The sequence below is a fragment of the Ambystoma mexicanum genome, chromosome 3p (genome assembly GCF_040938575.1).
Source record: "Ambystoma mexicanum isolate Mex_15411 chromosome 3p, UKY_AmexF1_1, whole genome shotgun sequence".
Lineage (NCBI taxonomy): Eukaryota > Metazoa > Chordata > Amphibia > Caudata > Ambystomatidae > Ambystoma > Ambystoma mexicanum.
In genome coordinates this window covers 509,655,364-509,676,113 of record NC_090925.1, presented here as the reverse complement: position 1 = coordinate 509,676,113, position 20,750 = coordinate 509,655,364, and the positions used below count along the sequence as shown (strand labels likewise).

The following is a 20,750-nucleotide window of genomic DNA, read 5'->3' as shown; positions in this document are numbered from 1 at the left end:
CAACAGGAGACCCCATCACAAGACCTCTGTTACGCTCACCTGGTATCCACAGGGACGCCACCCAGCCGGGTTACTCGGTGGTATGCTTCTCAGCTTTGCCCTGATGCCTGAAATTCTAGGAGGACTGTGTTCAAGACTGACCGACTGGGGTAAGTATCCTGCCTCCATCCCATATGATTTCAGCCCCTCTGGCGCCCGCTCCTCACCTTGTGGTAGAATTAGGCGTGCTCTCCGTCCTGCCTTCTTTGCAGGGGCAAGTTGTCTTTCATGGGTGAGTGCGGTCCAGTTACTTCACCGGCCTGTTTGATATTGTTCAGGTAGGTCTTATTGCTGTTCTTTAGTTTTGTTGCTTTCCTGCATGCCTTCCTTTGTTTAAAATGTCTCTTTTCTCCCTTAGGTATGCGGAGCTTCAGCGCGGCAAACTGGCTTGGTTGAGACCCGCTGGTAAATGATGGCGCATTAAGAGTGCTATGATGCGGTAAGTAAGCACAATGCGCAGCGCTGCAAAGTCTTGCCTTTGCTAACCTGCGTTTTCCTTCCTAGTAGGTCGCAGTATTCTTCAGCATGAGTGGAATGTCCGGAGTGGTGCCAGCCGAGAGGCGACCAGCCAGATAAGCTTTTTGAGCAGTTCGTAATTTGTAAATGTCTCTGCTGCTTTCTTTAATGTTGCCTGTATCTTCCTCTTTCAGGTCGTTCTGTCCGGGATTTGAGGAAGCTGTTCTCAGTAGCTGCAAGTGTTTAAATATGAAGACTGCAGGTAAGATGATGCTAATGATGTTCCTTTTGTCTCCTTGCAGGTTCTGCTTCTCTGAGGTTCGAGGGAATAGCTGGACACGGTGAGCATCACATTGCAAGCTGCAAAGTAACGCGAAGCGCGTTGTCTTGCTCGGGTGTGGTTTAAATAGCCCCAACAAAATAGTCCAGGTAAAGTAGTCCCTAGCTACCACACACACTAGACCGCATAGCTTGGTTCTTAGGAACCAAGCTATGTGGATGCCTCCATGTTGGCTGACAATACAATAAAGTAGTTCCCAAGCACATTGTTTTTCATGGTGTACGAGCCTGGCACCATAGATGCCAGGACTGGCCCCATGAGGGCTTTTGAAGAGGATGCCAGGCTCTAGAGGCCCGAGTCCTGACTCCACCTGGCCAATGGGTGTGCCAGAGGGGGTTTTGGTCGAGGGTCGTGACAACCTCACATTCCTAGGCACCACTAATGGACCCCAACTTTCTCAAAGGTCCCAAAGTCCCACCCTTAAGCCACCTTGCACTCCCAACCAAATGTCCAGCTAACCTTTCTCTCCAAGTCATGATGAGACTGATAAAAAAGTACCTCCATCCCCCACCTTCTTGGTAGACCACTTACTTTTTGCATGGAGTCAAAATGTTGCCTTCCAAAAGTGAACCCTATTTTCGATGCTTTTTTTTTTTTAGGTCCTTTATTGTGAGTGGCCACTCGATTCCTCCTTTAAAAAAAGTTTTTAACTTTCGCCTGTCTAAGGACCAACCACATTTCCCTTTAATTACAAGTCTGTTGACCTATCAACCTTTCGAATTTTAGAAGCCCCACTTATGGTTGCATTTTTGCTGTCAACCTTTGGACCAGTTACCACTAGTTATGAAAGCGGTCCAAAGCTGCTCAAAGACTGCATTGTGACCATCTTTTCCCGCTTACTTTACACAACACAAAAGGTGATGGGCTGGAGGTTCGAATTCACCCTAACCTCAATTGCTCAAGGCAATCTCCCCTCGTCCCCTGGCTTTCGTTCTTCTGCCTGGTAAAAAGACCATATGGAAATCAGGCTTGTTCCCACCCTAAAAGGATAAGTGGAGCACGAACTACTCAGTCACATCTCTTCTGCAAGAGACCACAAGTAACCCCAGACATGTTACGGCCTCATTGGCCACTGAGGCGAACCTTGGGTTTCCAAGCCCAGCAAGCATTATGCATAGTATAAGACTACTACATCGACCTTTACATGGATTCCATAGTCCCTCTAGTGAAGTAATGGTAGCCTATTCATGGTTTATGAAAATCAATAAAAATCAGAGGAAGAATAATTCGCTTTAAATCATCGCCAATGTCTCCACTCATTAAAAAACACTCATGACTCCCCTCGTCAATCGGGTGCTTTTGGTATTTCAGCATAAAAAGAGACTTCAGCTGTCAGCACAGTGCATGATGGGAGACAGCCTTCTGACCAAGGTGCAATGGTTCTGTTTACATATTTTGTTCAGGATGTCGATCTGTCCCTGGTGTTCTTTTGTTTCTCTGTGGAAAGGTGCCTACAAATGAAGCCATCACACTTTTGTTCAATTTATATTTTATGTTTAATGCTCCATTCCAAGGCTTTCCCTCAAAGTGTTACCGGGAATCTGCACATGGGTGGACATTCAGGTTTTAAGAAGTCCATGAAGATGCCCAGGATGAAGAACCTGATTTAGAGGTAAAAATGACATCCTGGTTGGCATAACTGAGTAGGAAAACAAGTTCAAGTAGAGCAATTTTTCAGTGAGCCATTTACCAAATTGGTCACTATGGCCAGTCGTAATGTGTCGGCTAGGGTAGAAAAGTGTATATTAGACTGGGATGGATTTTCTATACCAAACTGGAAACGTTAGCGATTTAGAACTGACAGAGGAAAGCACAGACACATGGTGCAGAATGCAGGACCACCCCAAATGCAAATCTTTGTTTAGCATGTAGATTTTCAAACTGCACATTTTCGTCTAAGTACACAGCGGACCTACACATTGGGCAAGCTGGGCATACATTTTATTTAGGTATCGTCAGAGGAATCAAAAACCAACAGGATACAGGCAACCAGCATCAGCCTGTCTTGGCATATAGGGCCATTGTCGATGGAGAAAGTTCTAATACAGACTTATTGCTACAGGCAGAAGGGGACTGAGAAATCAAGCAATACAAGTACAGAAGCTCAAATTACAAACAATGCTTTTCTGAAATAGAAAAAATGGCTAGGAACTGACATTGACTTTCAATTGCGTCCAATTTCATCTGAGTTCCTTGTGATGGGATATGGGACGAAATGACCAATTTACCTGTTGTAATACAAAAATAAGTTTCATGCGGCGACACATGGTGGATGCGGTGATGTTTCCGTGGTAGTATGATGTGGCAGTCCTGGAGGAAGACAACCCAACATGGAAGACCGAAATAGGTGTGAGACCACTTGTGAATCTGGTTCGTTAAGGTCACAAAAACTGCAAGAGCAAAGACGTAGCAATCCCACGGAAATGTTTTATGTATTGCTTCTATGAAAAAGAAAAAAAAGAAAAAGACATAATATATTAGACAGTTTTCCATGAAAACTGGCAGATGCATGCATGTAACTATTCTAAAATAATGTAATGCACTCCAAATTATTTCTACTAGTTAACTTACTTTCACAGTCAGACTAGTAGACCTTCACCTCAGGGCAAACCCCTTAAACCCTCCTGCTCTATCAGGCCCCAAGTAAATATTGATACACTTAATGGAAAAACCGGCACAGAAAAAGAGCCCCATTACATAGTGCAGTATCAAGTTCCATAGGACACCCTTAAATTGAATTGCTAATACCTTTTGACTTGCAGGATGGATTTGGCAGATATTTTGCAAACAAAAGAAAGATGCGTCACGCCCCTCCCACCCATAAAAAATTAAGCAAGCAAAAGAAAGTGCTGTTTTCGACCTCCTCCATTCTTTTCCCCATAGAGATAAAGTCAAAATTTCTGCGCAGCGCACAGCAAACAGCTGGATGGAATTGGACCAGGTACAAAACAACTTGGGCACAAAGCATTGACTCAATTTCCGGGAGGAATCCGGGGTTATGCCGTCCAGTAGTTACAATTTGGAAGGAGAAGGTGGCACCCCATCTCCCAAAATTATAGCCATATATGTGTCCCAAATGCATCAGCAAGGCTTTTCAAAAATGAAAAGGCCACCATTTGTGTTCGATACAAGAGATAACCAGGATTATAACTGGTATATACCGGGGTTAGCCATAAACAAAGTGGAAAAATGGCATTTGTAGGAGGAAAAAGGATTAAATGGCATCAGGCTAGAGGGGGTGGAGGGAGGAGGCCACCAATGAGAAATTAGGTGGAGGGGTCTGGGAACCAAGTTCAGAGCTTCAATCACATAACCTAGGTTATATATTGGGGATAATTGGGGTTATAGTAGAAAAATGGTATTGAGAATGAAAATTCATCACACGAAAATAAATGGTTATTTGCAGGCGTTTACGAATAACCGGGGTATTTGCAGTACATTGCAAATATAACCGCGGTTATGGGAAAACAGTGAAAGTAAAAAAATGAGAATGCAAAAAAAATATAATTTAAGGAACGGAATGGTGCAATATGGAAAGGGGACAGGGAGAAGGCCGTGCCCACTGGGCACAAACAAAATCTCTTGGGGCGACATATGAAGAGGTGCAATACAGAAAGAGGACACGGCCAAAGGCTGTGGCCACTGGCCATGACCAAAGGCCATGGCTAGGGTGCCTAAAAGAAGCCTAGTGGTCTGGCCACAGCTAGTGGGACTGGAAGAAAGCTATTGGGGTAACATTTAAAGGGGACACAGCGGAAGGCCAGGGCCAATGGTCATGGGCGATGACTAGTGAGTAAGAAAGGTAGTGTTATCATCCGTGCCTACTGTCCAGGGCACAAAAGACACGTATAGTGGCCACCGCGAAAGAAACATTGGGGGGAACCTGTCCAGTGCACACGGCGAAAAGCCGTGGCCACTCTTGAAAGCCGTGGCTAGTGGGGCGGTAATTTAATATATACAAAGACATCGGCCATGTATACGTCGGGGGGAACATGTACAGTGGACAAGGCCATGGTATAACAAAACCCTTGAAATTCACTGAAAAAAAAACCTGTTGAGGTGCAGTTAAGTTGCACAGATTTAACGCAACCAAACCGTACAAGTTCAGCGGATGGGGGAAGTCATGACCAGCTTACACAGCACCTTCCTGTTGCAAAGTCCATGAGGATATATGCATTAAAAGAGAAGAGCTTCACAATGGCATTACAGGGGACATAGCATTATGGGGGACATCAACGGGAGCACACTGAGTTAAGCTGGTGCAAGCAGAAATGTGTCTAGCTAGATTGCTCTGCAAGCAAAGCGCTTGCTCAAAGCTGTCGTTCCAGCACACAAATCCTGGCAGGATCGACTCACCCCTTCATCCTGCTGATGCCATGGGGTACTGTTACGTTGGTTAACAGCATTCTTGCTGCATGTAGGCTCAGGAGGAATCCAGTACCAAATGCAACAAATTCTTACAAAGTAGTATAGCATGCCTACTACAAAGCACATGAACGAGTAGAGCTTAGATGCACTGGCGCAGACTATAGGTGGGTAAATCAGACACCTCCAATTCTAAGCGGTCACAGTTCCAAAATATAAAGGAGCCGAGCCAGTGATCACTGTAAAATTGTCAACATGCTACATAAACTAAAAAAAAAAGTTTATGTTGGCAAGAAATAAATACCAGAAATCCATACTATGGGTCAATAAGATAACACCTTCCAGAACAAACCTGGCTGCGGCTTGTTTTCCCAAAAAAACAAAAACTGGCCCAGACCTGAGCCTCACTTTTGCTCACTTAATCTCTTTAAAATTATATAAACCGGAATATCTTGAGTTTTTGTTTACAAAACGTGTTGCGTCTAATGTAAACTGGTTATGGACTACATGTCAAACAAATGACAGAAAGACCTAATATTTATATCTTCATACGGGTGGAAAGGAACCCTTGCACTGTCTGACTTCTACCACGAAAGCGCCACATCTGCTCAGGTTTGACTGACTAGTTTATGGAGCGTGAGAGTATGCTGTGCGATGCTTGCCTATGTGCTCCTGCTCTGCTATTTGAAATCTGCCCTCACAAAGGTCATCTGGTAGCTTGGGGCAAGTACCATGTAATCCGCTTTGCCGCGCATCCTGCTGCTCTTCAAGTGACGAGAGGCCTTGTGGACTTTGCTGCTGTCCGCCTGTGTTGGTGGAAAAGTGACGGTTTGGGATTGCTAGCCCCGCCTTTGACCTCCAAGGATTGGCCCCCGCTCTACGGCAGCACTTTCTCATAAATTGCGAACGCACACGCACAGCGCGCGCATACAGGCAAGTACCGGGTAAAGTACCGCTTTGCCACGGATCCTGCTGCTCTACTTCAAGTGACGGCGAGAAGCCTTGTGGACTTTGCTGCTGTCCGCCTGTTTTGGTGGAAAAGGTGACTTTGCAGGCGTGATGCTTGTGACTTTTGGGAGTGGATGTGTGTCTAGGAAGCACCTTGTTGACGCCTATTGACGCCATACTTCTCTTTGCCCAGTGACTGTTTGGGATTGCTAGCCCCGCCTTTGACCTCCAGGGATTGGCTCCCGCTCTACAGCAGTATTTTCCCATAAATTGCGAACGCACGTGCACAGCGCGCACACACGGGCAAGAACTGTGCAAAGTACCGCTTTGCCGAGTCGGCGAGGACTAGAGACCTAGAGGCGCCTTCCAGCTTTTATGTGCCAAGGAAACAGGCTCTCTGCATTAGGAAAGTAGGCTTGTATACAGTGAGCGAGACGAGTAGTGTTTAAGAAATAATACAAACACTCAAAACCGGAATCCCAGTAACATACTTGCCAACATTCTGTGACGAAAAAGATGTAGGATTTTTCAAGTTTGAAAAATAATAATTCCCATAACAATGGCATCACAGGAAAATACAAACATACAAACAGCACAACATGGAAAGATGTTGAAATGTTAAAAATGTATAATTCTGAATGCTAACACCAAATTGTCGGCAGATGCTGTGTGATGGTGTTACACTCTGCCACTTACTTTCACTGCTGGTTCACCTAAGGGTTGTACCGGCAAGAGTGCAGTACAGAGTCACGCAGCTGTCAGGTCAGTGGATTGGTCTGAGTGCAATCAAAGTAGTCACCTACCAGTCCACTGCATAGACAGACTCATTAATGTGTTGCATGGTCTGTCCTGGAGCCTGCCATATAAACACCGAAATTACCTGCCACTGTAAAAAGCAGTAGGATCTGTCACTGAAATCTGTAGGTGGTAGGGCTGCTTCAAAAGCAGTAGCCTACTGCCTAAATCTGTAGGGTTGGCAAGTATGCAGTAAGAAGCCCTCTGTGCAAGGGGAAGGGGCAAGGTACACCAAAACGAAGACTCTTGTCCCTTGCATGCTCTACGCCCAGATGAGGCGGTTGTGCTCTGGGGGCGTCGGGGAAGGGAGACATCTGACAATTCTGTAGTGTATCTGTCAGCGTTTAGAGCCAAGACAACAATATCAACCCAGGCTATGTCGGATGTGGGTCCTGCAAGTAAAGAAATCCAAGCCACGATACAAAGTGGCTCCTGGTTTGATAACAATGTGGGTGGTATTGAGAAATCTGTTGAGGAGTGGGGCAGAAGAAAAACAGGGGAAGCCCCCCCACACCCCCCCCCCACTGATTAACAATCCTCGAGTCAATGCCAGTATCCAGAGTTGTACGTAATTTGCCTGATTTACCACAGATGGCATATTCAGATGTGGTGGTGATTGATTTAGAAGCAAATGATTCTGCTTTCACAAATAATTTGCTGCCAGAGAACTTATCAGGTTCTCCGGTGATGTTCTCTGAAAGTACCCCGAGTATAGGGGAGGGTATGGATAATGATGACGCTCTATCACTAATTAAACTCATGATTTGTAACCATGGTACTAACACGTCATTTATTGTACAGCATCATGATAATATGTTGGGCAGTACTTTACCAACAATGAACATGTCAATCCAAGTACTTTCAAAGATGCTAGAAAAATGCCAACAGAAATTGATTACTCAAGAAATGAGTCTGCAAAAAATTCTGCTATGGCAATCATTGAGGCAGTTTCCGGCGTCATGTGCACCTGCGGAAAAGTCTCCAAATGAACCCGCAAAGAGTGTTATATCTCAGGTTAAGCCTCAAATTGAACACAGAATTATTGGTACTCCCCCCGTCCGGATGGGTGGTCGAACAAAAGCAGCGAATGAAATAAATCCTGTTGTACCTTGTATTAAAGAAATTATCTATGCTGAGGGTTCGAGTGGAGAAACCGCAATAGGCCCTGAAAATAGTACATTGAAAGGGCTTACATTTAATCCATGTAAGAGGAAGCCTCAGGGGAAAATATTCACGATATTTGCACCAGGAATGATAGTGGAAAAAAAAGAGAATAGTTAAGAAAAAAACTTCCAAGAAACCAACAATCTCCGAAAAAAATATATAGTTAAAGCATCGGTGAAACAATTCTTCAAAGCGATTACCTTACCAAAGCGGAATACTATAATGGCCTCCGAGGGGATTAAACAAAAATATCTACCTTACACATTAGCTCGAAGAATCCAAACCTCCAAGGCTCAATCAGTCCAAGCCACTGAGTATGCCCCTTTAGATGAGTTAGTAGAGGTATTAAGTACTAAGAACTCAGAGAAAAAATACTAATTAAAGAAACGGAAAGAGTACAGGGGGGCCAAAAACAAAAAAAAAAAAAAAACATGTTAAAGTGGTAGAGGATGAGAGATTGAGTACTCAGAGCGGAAATCAGAAAAGCAGTAGACAGATATATGGCTGGGGTTACACTGCAAAGGTAGACTCCACTCGCGTCTAGTGCATTGAAGACTAATGAAAGTAGGGAGCGGTCAGAGTGTAACACAACGAAGATGGAAATCATCGAGAAGACAGACATTTAAAGTAATAGAAGAGAGGTGAAAGAAAGTAAGATGAACACTGGAGGAACCATGAAAGAAACACATGCTGCTGACCCCGCCAGTCCCTAGTGAAGTAACACAAGGGCATGCGAAAAGTATAAATACTGAAGAAGGCGACGATCAGAAGCATATGTCAAACGCCATTTTATTATTAATTGAGGGGGCTTCAGGTAAAGTTCTACGCACAATTTCCACGTAAATCAAGTGGCTCCTTTGATGAAGAATCAACACAAGGGATTAGGAAATGGAAAAATACCTGTCAGGAAAGCACCTGCACCTTACTCCTTAGTTCTAGCTTGCCTACCTCCACCGGCCACTCAATGTGATCTGAATAGAAGAGCGATGATGGCAATATTTTCGGAGATCCCATTATTAGAAGATATAGTCTCAGGCGATCTCACTCTTGTTGAATTCACTACCAAGGGCGTCCTAAATTCAGTAGGACTATGGATAAAATCTAGGGTGGTGCAGAACCTAATATGGCAGGCAAAACAGAATCTGTCCAAATTGGGGTTTGCCCTGACGACTGAGCCAAACTATCCAGGTGAACCCTCTGCTAATTGAGGAAAGGAATATTCTGCCAAAGAGATTAGAAGGAAACAATATCATAAAGAAATACCAGCAGATCAAAACTCCTAGCAGCTGTCTACAGAATCAGAATTAACTAGCTGGTGAGAGGCAGGAGGGCCATGCTTCACTTCTAAGTTGGAAGTGAAGGGTCTACAAACCCCTTATGAATAATGACCAAAGTCAGCCAAGTAAATGGGATATAATTCTCGAAGAGACCTGGTTATCTTCTCTCCCGATCTGGGAAAACCATGAAATGCATTTGAATGCTGCATATAAACCTTTGGTTGGTCGTCCCAGTTCGGGTCTTTTGACGGCGGTAAAAATGGGGAGGTGGTTGACTTCTCACTTTTGGGCTGCCTCAAATAAGTATATGCTCCTGGTTAAAGTCATGTCAGCAAATGAAGGTTTTGCGATTGCGAATATTTACTGGAACCCGATTGCCATGTTGGATGATAAATTCTTTAAGGATCTAAAGGACATCCTGGATCTGGTAATTGAAGACTCAAAGGTGAGTGTGCTGGTAATAGCGGGAGACTTAAACCTAAATTGTCTAGAGCAAAGAGACAACAGAAATAAAATATGCGACTCATAAGATGGAATTCCCTAATCAAAGAAAGGGGTCTGCATATGCTCAATGGAGCATTTGCGTATGATATTCCACCGGTTGAGACATGGTCAAAAGGTGAAAGTAAATCAATAATTGACTACATATACGTAAATCCAACACTATGGTCAAGACTGCTGAACTTTTCAGTGATGAAAACAAAAGCAAGTGATCATAATATGCTAGTGGCAGACTGGGGAGTGACATCCGCCCCTGTGAGTAGTGAAGAGAAAGGATTACTAAACTCTTGTGTGGTAAATGCCAGTGGAACGAGGCTATGATGGTTAGAAAAGGATGTAGTTCAATTTGATAGACTTTTAACCTTAAGCAATGGGGAAACATCAGATCAGTTGGGACAGAGGTGCCACTTATACTCTGATGTAGAAATACCTGCATTAGATCAAAGTGTTAAAGCAAAACCGCATCAAAAATATTTGCACTCTTACAATGAAGAGGTAAGAGCCAAGAAAGCTCAATTGCGGTCAGACCTGAGACTTGAGTAAAGAAAATTTGCCATTGAGAACTCACTTAAGTAAGAGGCTGAGAACGACATCTAGAAACTGGTTAAAGCGACACCATGCTGAAATGTATCAACATGATGGTTCCAATATGCTAAAATTTTTAGCCAGTAAAAACATAAAAAATGTGGACGGCTATAAACCATTCAGTAGCTGCCCCACAGATAGCTATGCAATATACTGCAGTGCATACGTATGCCTGGGTGAGGCACTTTAAACTATATGCTCCAGTAATGAATACAGAGAGCGTGGCACAATTGGGGATGCCAACCACCTTTCATTTAGAATTCGAACAGGAGATATTGGAACTAATTTGAACTGTGAGTAATTCCAAAGCATGTGGACCAGATGGTCTCTCGAATTATAATCTAAAACAATGTCTAGAAAAATGGGCATCGATACTATACAAGATATTCACAACAGTAAAAACTTTACAAAACTTACCTGAGAGCTGGACCCAAGCAATCACGGTCCCAATATATAAAAAAAGGAGATCGGTCTATAACTACCTGGGGCTTGCCTATCTCGTTGCTCGATGTACCGGGCAAATTATTCTGTAGGCTAATTCTGAAGCAATTACAAGGATGGGTAAAAAGTAAAAATCTAATTGACCCTCTAGAAGCAGGGTTTGTGAATGGTTTAGGTACCATCCCACATATTATAACCCTGAACATGATACAAGCCCAACAAGAAGAGCGGAAGCAGCCCTTGTATGTGGGGTTTATCGACTTTAGAGCCGCTTTCGACTGTCGATAGGATCCTATTATTTAAGAAATTAAAGCAATATGATTGCCCAGAAACACTTCTGTCATTAATAATTTTGTTCCATACAAATACATCTATGCAAGTACATATAACAATGGATGGGAAGCTTTCGCCCCATATTCAGCCACATCAGGGTTTAAAACAGGGTTGCGCTTTAGCAGCTTTTTTGTTCAACCTCTTTATATTAGATCTGGGGGATGTCTTTGGTGACTGTATGGGGGATCCACAAAGCCTGGGTAATCCGAAAATACTGTACCTGCAGTATGCAGACGACCTTGTGGTGTTATCACAATCACCACAAGGTCTCCAAGGAATGCTTGAACAGTTGGGGAGGTATGTGCAAATAAATAATCTTGAAATCAATACTGCAAAATCCCAAATTATGAAATGTGGGAGTAAGAGGATTGGAAAGAGTTCGAGGTATATATGGAACTTACAAGACGCAAACTTATTAAATGTGACCAACTATAAATATTTGGGTATAACCATCAACAAGGTGGTAAATAAGAAAGTTGAGGGACTTGCGGTAAGGAATAAACTTCAGCACCTCGTCTCACAATCACGGATCCTAATTAACAAATATGGCAAATTGTCTTTAAAACATAGTATTGTTTTTATAAAATGAAGGTGATCCCAATTTTGTTATATGGGGTGGAAGGATTTACAAAAAAAAAAAAGTCCTATTGGGATGTGCTGGAGGCGATCTATTGGAAACAGATATTGCACCTCACAAATAGTGTACCTGTGGCTATTGTACGCCATGAACTTGGTCTACCATCCATGTATTCACACATACTATGGAAGCAGTGTGCACTCCTTCGCAAATGTCTTCTGGGTCTAAAAAGTAATACCATCTTAGAGGTAATATCCTATCAGCTAATTAAATCTAGAGGACTTTTTGCAAGGGAGTGGAGAAACCATGTATTGGACAAATTAGCAGATGCAGATGCCCCTATAGAAATGTTAATATCGAACCCAGATAAAGCTAAATCCAAAATGTATTAGCTAGATTGGTCTAATAACTTGGAAAAGTGTGCCCAATATAAAGATTAACATATTCCTATTGGGAATGAAAAAGTATGGGGTCATGGCAAGCTATTTGTTGAAAAGCCCCTCACAAAAAGTGTGTTCTGATTATCTAAGATTTAGATTAAAATTATGGAAAACACGAGAGGTACTTTGCAAAAGAAAAATATTGTCTCATGATCAATATTTCTGTAGACATTGCAAGTTACCATACCAAAGAGAAACTCTGCAGCATTTAATTGTTGATTGTGAAGCCCTAAGAGAAACTCGAGCAAGATGTTTTGATGGGGTGGTAACCTTTCAGAGTTCCACGACGAGTGATCAGATGTGGCAAATTATAACTAAAAGGAAATACCTGGTATCCTCATGTAATAGGACTAAAGAGAAAATTATATATTTTTTTCTTTCTTTTTCCTTTTTTAGAGATGAAGTGATGTTAATCCTGGATTATGTGCGAGTTTTTTTTAGTATGTTTCTAAGTGTTAAAGGAAAAGTAAGATGTAAATATGTAAGTTAAAAAATTTGAAAAGTTGTTACGATAACTAAATCAAATTTTAAAAAAAATACAAAAAAAAGGTAGCTTGGGTTTGTCGTTTCTTACGGAAGGTCTGTACCCACAGGAAGCTGGGACAAGGCCAACATACAAAAGAAAATCAAAAAGGCATTGCAAGCGCACACCAACTATGCAAGCCACCAGACTACATGGCCGCTTCTCACAAAACTGCATTTGCACAATTTAGCATTATGCAATTGTTGCAGTCACACACCTGAACTCTAATAAGGATGCATTATGAACCACTAGAACATCTAAAATCCACCCTCAACATAGAATGTCTTCATACACTAACCAGGTCTACACGTTATTTTGATTCACTGGACAGAAGTGACATGACTCTTTTGAATAACAGGACGTTACAGGCCCAGGGCCCTTCTTGTGGCTTTCCGGGGAGCTTAAAGTTTACCATTTAACCTGCTGCGCAGAAAAGGTTGCCAACAATGCATCCAAAATGTATTAAAACTCAAAAGGCTACATTCACAGACGGGCCCATGCTGCAAGCAGTTTTGATTGCTCATGTTGCGCCTACCAATGGTCACCCACCCTGCCTCAGTCACCTCTCAACGTCCTCCCGCTCAACTTGCATTGTTTGCACTTCCCATCACACATTTTGTCTTTTTCATGCCGTTCCTTTTTGGTTGTGCCTGTGCTGCTATAGAAGTAGGTACAGGGCTCATTGTTTTCAGCATACGCTCATATTCCTAGTTGGCCATGTACCTTTCCTCTGAACGTTCAGAAACCGAGGTCAGAAGAGACATGCATCTTGGCGCAGTTCAGTCTCTTGCTAAGCAGTACTAACAGTCTATTCAAATATCTGCAGTATACCGAAACCAATATCCATTGTTGATATCGTGAACATTACTGCCATTGCCAATAATATATTCGTTGTTGGTTCTTTCTAAATTTGAAGTTAGAGGCACTTATTTCCATATCAAACGCAGAGCCGTATCACCATCAGATAATTGGATCAAATGACAACAGTGGGAGACAGTTCACCAATTTGCAAACATCTCTTTGGCATACCTTGTTTCTTGGCGCTTTGATTGCGCACCGCAGTGCAGCCTTAAAGGACTTGCATCAGCACACGTTTTAAAGCTCTTAACTCACCCCAGATACCAATGCCTTGCGCCTTGAGCAAACCTTTTCATCTATACGTTGCAATTTATACTGCCTTCATAGTACTTTTAAACCTTGACAAACGGAAGGAATTCACCCCCTCCTCACCCTCCCGTGAAGCTAGCTTGTGACGAGGACGTTTAAAGAGGACATGTTGAGAAGAGAATTGTATGGCAGGTCCCCTGGTAGCGAAAACACAAGCGGGAGACAGAGCCAGCGAGAGCCGCGAAATTCAGAAGGAGTCTGAATTAGAGGATCAGACGCTGGGAAGACAGCATAACGAACTGCAGCGAAACAGAGGGTCTAAGGACTTTTTTAGTATTAGGAAAGTAGTGAGCCAGGCTAGCGAGTGCTTTCTCAACTGTCCCCTCTCCCCCCCCCCCCACAGGCGACACCAGCGCCACACTAGGGATATTATAGATCAAGGGACAGTGAGCCTTTCCTCCGTATAGGGACATTTAGTTACCTGTAGGGACTAAAGCAGAAGGTTTAAATATTTTAAAAAGTGACAATTGATTCTGCTCTTGATGTGCTACCCTGCTGGAAGGAGGGCCTGACTGGCCTGGTGGCCCGGAAGAGTCTGGCTAGGACACAGTCCATCAGCATCTGTCTGCTGCTAGGCCGCCTGGTGAGTTCCTCGTGCACTGTGCAGTTCTTCTGTGTTTCTCCCCCTACTTCCATGGTGCTCTCCATCTCCCTCATCTATTCTAACTGCTACTCTACCACCTATCCTACCTCTCTCAAAGCCTTGAAGCTAACCGTTTAAGAAAGCTCTCCAACCCAGGCCTGCCCATCGCTGACACCTACTTCAACGCTTCCTCCAGGCAGACTTATCACTGACATCCTCTTTGGCACCCCCTCTCCGTAACTATGGACTCGCCATATAGTCTCCATTCTCCCCCTTCTCTTGTCCACCCATTAATGGTGGAATCAGATAAGTACTCCCATCTTTTAGGTGCATCATTAATATCTATCAAAATGGCATTGTCATGGCCCAGGGTTCTCAACCCAACCTCCTCCTTGATCCGCATCTTCAGTCTCATTAACTTCCTCCCTTCTCCTGCCGCCTTCTCCCAGGCCTTTTCCCCACCAAACAGCATACCACACCCCTGTACGCCTCGGGAAAACCTTCAAAGGGGGCAACCAGCTTCACTTAGCTATCCTCAATGCTCGCTCTGCTGTTAAACACTCCTCATATCTCTCCTTCTTGAAGACCTTTATGTCCTCACCCTTGCCGAGAGGTGGTTCAATGCCAGCTGTCACCGCTCTTGACACTTTCTCCCGAGTGCTTTAATATCCTCTCCAAGCCCAGGGCCAACCGGTCTGGAGGAGTGGCCTTGATTTTCCCTGAATGGGTCCCTGCTACTATCATACCCACTCAATCCAACTCTTCCTTCGAAATGCCTCGTCTGCAGGCTTGGTGTCTCATACCCTCTTTCTTACTCTCGCCACCATCTGTAGGCCCCCTGGTCCGTTCTCTCTCTTCCTCTCTGAATGGGCGGACCTCACTGCTTCTCTCCTGACTACCACCAAACTTCTCTTCCAACATCCATCTTGACTCCTGTAGCGGCCAGAGCACTCTTCCGCAACCTCAGATTCCCTCTCCCTCACCATTCTTCCCTCTGGTCCGACCCACTCAGCCGGACACACCTTGGATGCGCTCATATTAGCAGACATCACGGTCTCGAACCCCGCTCACTATACCTCTGCTGGTCTGACCATGCTCTCCTCCCACCTGGAGCTCCTGGGCTGTGCCGCTGCCCCACTGCCAGTCTCCTCCTCTGCCATTCGACTGATTGAGTGTCAGTCGCTGCTTTTTCCACTACTTTCACCCCCTTCCTACCTCTGCTATTGACTCTCCTACTGACACAGCCCACGCCAAGCATCACCGCGCCATCACCCTTGCCCCAGTCATAAGGATCCGCACGAAGCCTACCTCCAAGTGCAACAACTGGTATGATTCCGACTTAGCCTCACTGATACGAAAGTGCAGCGTTGCTGAATGAAGTGGCAGACTTCAGGCACATTCACTGAAAAACTGGCCTGTCGCCTGCTCCAAAGGCAATACTGTCTCTCCAAGAAGAGGGCCCATATCCAAGCCCACATCTCTGGAGCCACCAACAATATGGCTGAATTGTTCAAAAACTGTAAGGAACTCACCAATCCTACTACAGTCTCCACTTCTCTTCCATCCCCGGGCCCTCTGTGCTGCACTGGCCTCCCATTTCACAACCAAAACGCAAGCCATTCTGTCCTCACTTCCCCACCTGCTCTCAAGACTCCATTGACCCCCTCTCTTCTACCCCCCACTCTCCTTGCCCATAGGGCCAGATCAGCTCTCTGAAGTGGTCCGCTCCATGAACGTCTCCTCCAAACAGGTAGTCCTCTGCTCCTCCAGAACTATCAAGGACAATATCTCCACTCTCGCCTTGGCAAATTTCTGTAACCACTCCTTTGCCACCATTCCTTCCCACTACCCCTCAAGCACTCCCCTGTGCACCCTCTCCTAAAAAAAGCGGTCTGCCGACCTTCCTGCCTAACTATCGACCCATCTCCACTGTTCCCTTCCTGGGCAAATTCTTGGAGAAGTTGGTCACCTCCCAACTGATCCACCACACAACTTGTATCGATGACCACCAGTCTGGCTTCAGAGCACCTAGAGACACAAATTGCTCTCCTGAACACCCATGAAGACCGGCTCTCAAATCTTAACTGTCCTTCCGCTCATTCTCCTCGATGTTTACTCTGCCTTTGCCATGGTTCGTCACTCCATCGTCATAAAACAGCTGCGATACCCTTGGCATCATGGACCTGTCACTGGATTGGCTGACATCCCTATCCAATCAACCTTCCCAGGTGCAATTGAGCCCTTTCCTGTCCTCCCCCCTCACACTCTACCTGTGGCGTTCCTCAGGGCTCCATCCCATCGACGTGGCTATTAAATATTGACCTTGCCGCTCTGGCCCACTTGATCTTGTCCTTCTTTCCTCATTTCCAGTGTTATGCTGATGATACAGCTTTCCTTCAAGGTTCTCCCCACTAGCACCTCTTCGTCCTCTCTCATTCCTGACTGACTGCTATTAAGGCATAGAGCATGGCCAACAATCAAGGCAGATACTTCTAATTGGGACTCGTGCTACCCGTTTCAGCCCCACTCTCTGGCTGCACACCTTGGGTTCCCTCCCCTCACCATCTTGTGAGGCCAAAAACATTGGTGCCATCTTCGACTCATCTCTTTCTCCATCGCATCACAGATCTGGTCAAGAAGGCCCACTTTCAGCTTCACCTCCACAGAGGCATTCTCCCAGAAACTCAATGTCTCTAGAGCTCTGGTCCACAGTATCAAATGATCGATTTAGAAAGACCACTCTGACTGCACAGAGCAGTGTTTCTAAATCGAACTGTCATGCCCCTGCTGCACACGAGTGCGTGCAGGGGCTGGCAGGTACGTCGGGGCCCGGAAGAGCCGTTGCAGAAGAGGTAAGAGTGTGTGTGTGTGTGGGGGCGTTCATGTCTGTGTGTGTTGACATTTGTGTGATTATGGGTTCAGGGATTTGTGGGGAGGGAGGTGGCAGCTCAGGAAGGTGTGGGTTGTGATGAAGCCCCCGATTTTGAAGACATCACACCAGAGAGGGCGAGGGTGGGGGCAAAGCAATGGGCTATTTTTTTTTGCGGGCCGCCTAAAATCGGGAGAAAAAATAAATAAAATGCATCTTTTTGTAAGGCCACCTGAAAAAAGCAAAAATATGATGTAGAAACCGGGTCCTCGCTAGGGTGGACTACTGCAACAGCCTCATTCTCAATCTGCCTCTATCCTCCCTTTGCCCCTCTTCTACTAATACAGAACAGGACTGCAAGATTTATCCTTGGCCTCAAGCCACGGGACCGCATCTCTCCAGCCCCAAAATCTCTCCACTGGCTCCCGGTGGCTGAGAGGATCAAATTCAAGAGTCTCTGCATCATCCACAAGGCTTTCTGGGGCCTGGGACACTGCTATATCCAACTCTTTCCCTAAATACCTCCCTGCTAGAGCCCTTTGGCCCTATAGCTCCAACTCTCTGCAGATCATACATTTTCCCAAGCAGAGAGTGGGAGTAGATCTCCCTCATTGGTAGGTGTCTCCCTCTGGAATTGCCTCCCTGCCCCTCTCAGACTTGAGAAGGACCCACTTTAGTTAAGGAAAATTCTCAATAACCTGCTTTTCTCTACTTCTTTCCCTTTTGCACTTCCTTTCTAATGTCCTCTTCTGCCACTACAACTTAAGGCCTGGTCCCTTACAGGTTACCACACCCTCCTTGGCCACTCCTCAACCCCAAATCAGCACTGCCCTTCCAGTCCTTCCTTCGCACTAGTCTGGTGGGTTGTGTGATAAACCAGAAGGTGTCTCACCCTCTAGTCCCCAGGGGTGTCTATCAGGTGGCCAGGGCATGGCCACCGCCTTTTGGATCCAGAACCTGGGGGTTGACCAGTGCGGGAGTATCACCTGGGTAAGGGGTCGCGAGGGGGTCTATGGAAACTCCACCCCTGCCCCCTTTTCCTTCATGAACACTTTCACACAGACAGCCTGCTCTTAGAGAAAAAAATGAGAAAGAAAAAAAAACGACTCCCACCCGAGCCGTGTACCTGACATGACCCCACTACTGTGGTCAGGCAATTAGTGGTAAGCATTCTCAACCGACTACTATTAAACTTTCCCACATGGATAAAAAGGTGGAACAGGAGAGCACACTTTGAGCAAGGCAAAGCACATGAAGGAAGGAACAAGTTACTTACCTGTAACTTGTTCTCCAGCATGGGTCTGGCATGGATTCACATGCTCATGAATATTCCCCGTCAGGCCGCAAAACCTCAGTAAAGAAAAAATCAGTACGAGTTTCGTTTCTGATCTGTCTAACCAATCACTGGGTCATACTGCCCCCCAGCCAATGACTGCACTCTCGCTAAGCCCCACCTCTGGCAGCCATCCTCAGATTTGGTAGCACATAAAGTGGCAGTATGACCAAGTGAAGAGCCGCAGAGGGGTAGGAGGGAGGTTTCGCATGTGAATCCATGCCAGACCCATGCTGGAGAACAGTTACAGGTAAGTAACTTGTTCCTTCTCCAGCATGGGGTCTGGCATGGATTCAAATGCTCATGAATATAAGAATACATAGCAGTACACACATGCACAACCACGGGAGGTGGCAAAGGCTCAATAGTAAGCATTACATCAAAACTCAACATTAAGCATTTCTTACCTCCTCACCAGGCTCACCTTAAGCGAACAGGTTGCGCAGCACTGCTTGGCCGACCCTGGACTCCTCCCTGGAATCCCGGTCGATGCAGTAGAATCTAGTGAAGGTGTGCGTCGACCTCCATGTAGCAGCCCTGCAGATGTCCAGCAGGGGCACACCAGACAAGAACGCTGTGGTAGCAGCGACCGCTCTGGTCGAATGTGCTCTGATGGCCGGGCAACGGTTGGTTTGCCAACCGATGACAGTGCATGATGCAGCCAGAGAGCCATCTGGAAATGGAAGCCTTCGAGAGAGCCTTCCCTTGGTTCACAGGTCCAAAGTTCACAAACAGCTGTGATGTCCTCTGAAAATTCTTTGTTCGGTCCACGTAGAACTTCAGCGCTCTAGCTACATCCAGCAAGTGCAATGTCCTCTCGGCTGGCGACGAAGGTGGCGGGAAAAAGACTGGTAACACCAAGGGCTCGTTGAGATGGAAGTCCGACAGCACCTTGGGCCTCCTCAGCACTACCCTTGTATCGTGAAAGGTCAGGTATGGAGGCTTGCAGGATAGTGCCTGGATCTCTCCCACGCGTCATGTGGAGGTGATCGACACCAGGAATGCTGTTTTCCACGACAAACTTCAACAGGGCCGAATGCAATGGCTCCAATGGCGGACCCATGAGCCTGGTCAGCACCACGTTGAGCTCCCACACCGGGGCTGGCGCCTTCACCGGCGGGAATGATCGAAACAGTCCCTTCATAAATTCCTTAACGAGGCGATGAGACCACAGGGATGACCGCCCTGTAGTCCTGGTGTATCGGGAAATCGCTGCCAGGTGTATCTTGATTGAAGCATGAGATAGTCCAGCTTTGGCTAGCAACAGAATGTACGGCAATACTTGAGGGGCCGTAATCCACAGAGGGTTAATCTTCTGTGCACGGCACCAGATAGAGAACCTCGTCCACTTATGTCCGTAGCACTTGAGAGTTTAGGATGCCCTGGCCTTCGCAAGAACCTCTCTGCAGTCGGCCGGGATATCGTATCCTCCAAACTAGTGCTGCAGGAGCCAGGCCTGCAAGTTCAGCGAATCTGGGTCGTGATGAAGAATTGCGCCTCCTTCTCTGCTGAGAAGATCTGCGTCTGTCGACAGCTTGACTAGTGGGGACACTGACAAGTCCAGAAGGTCCGGGAACCAGATCGGTCTTGGCCACGCCGGTGCGACGAGGATCATTCTGCACCGGGACCTCTTGAGCTGGTTGATGAGTCGAAGCAGCAACGGCGGAAACGCATATAGGAACAGGACGTCCCAGGGGAACGAGAAAGCATCGCCCATGCTCCTCGGTTGGGGAGACCTGCTGGCGACCCTCTGGCACTTGGAGTTCGTCGCCATCGCGAACAGGTCGGTCTGGGGTTTGCCCCATCGCTGAAAGTCAGTCCACTTGATCCCGGCGTAGTTCCCACTCGTGCCATGAGCGTAGCTCTCTGCTGAGTGAGTCGGCGATGGCGTTTTTTATCCCTGCCAGATGAAACGGCACCAGAAGCCTCCCTTGAGCAACGGCCCAATGCCACAGGTCCTGGGCTTCCTTGGACAGGGCCGGGGATCTGGTTCTACATCCAGAAGCAGGGCGGA

The 20,750-nt window shown here is 45.9% G+C and overlaps 1 protein-coding gene across 1 annotated transcript in view; it reads right to left on the bottom strand.

Annotated features, from left to right (window-relative positions):
• The window catches only part of PEDS1 (plasmanylethanolamine desaturase 1), a 378,660-nt gene that overhangs the window by 42,986 nt on the left and 314,924 nt on the right, over positions 1–20,750 (bottom strand). Inside the window, exon 5 of the mRNA XM_069651175.1 lies at positions 3,064–3,276. Coding sequence (XP_069507276.1) covers positions 3,064–3,276 — 213 coding nt within the window. The remainder of the gene's footprint in view (positions 1–3,063; positions 3,277–20,750) is intronic.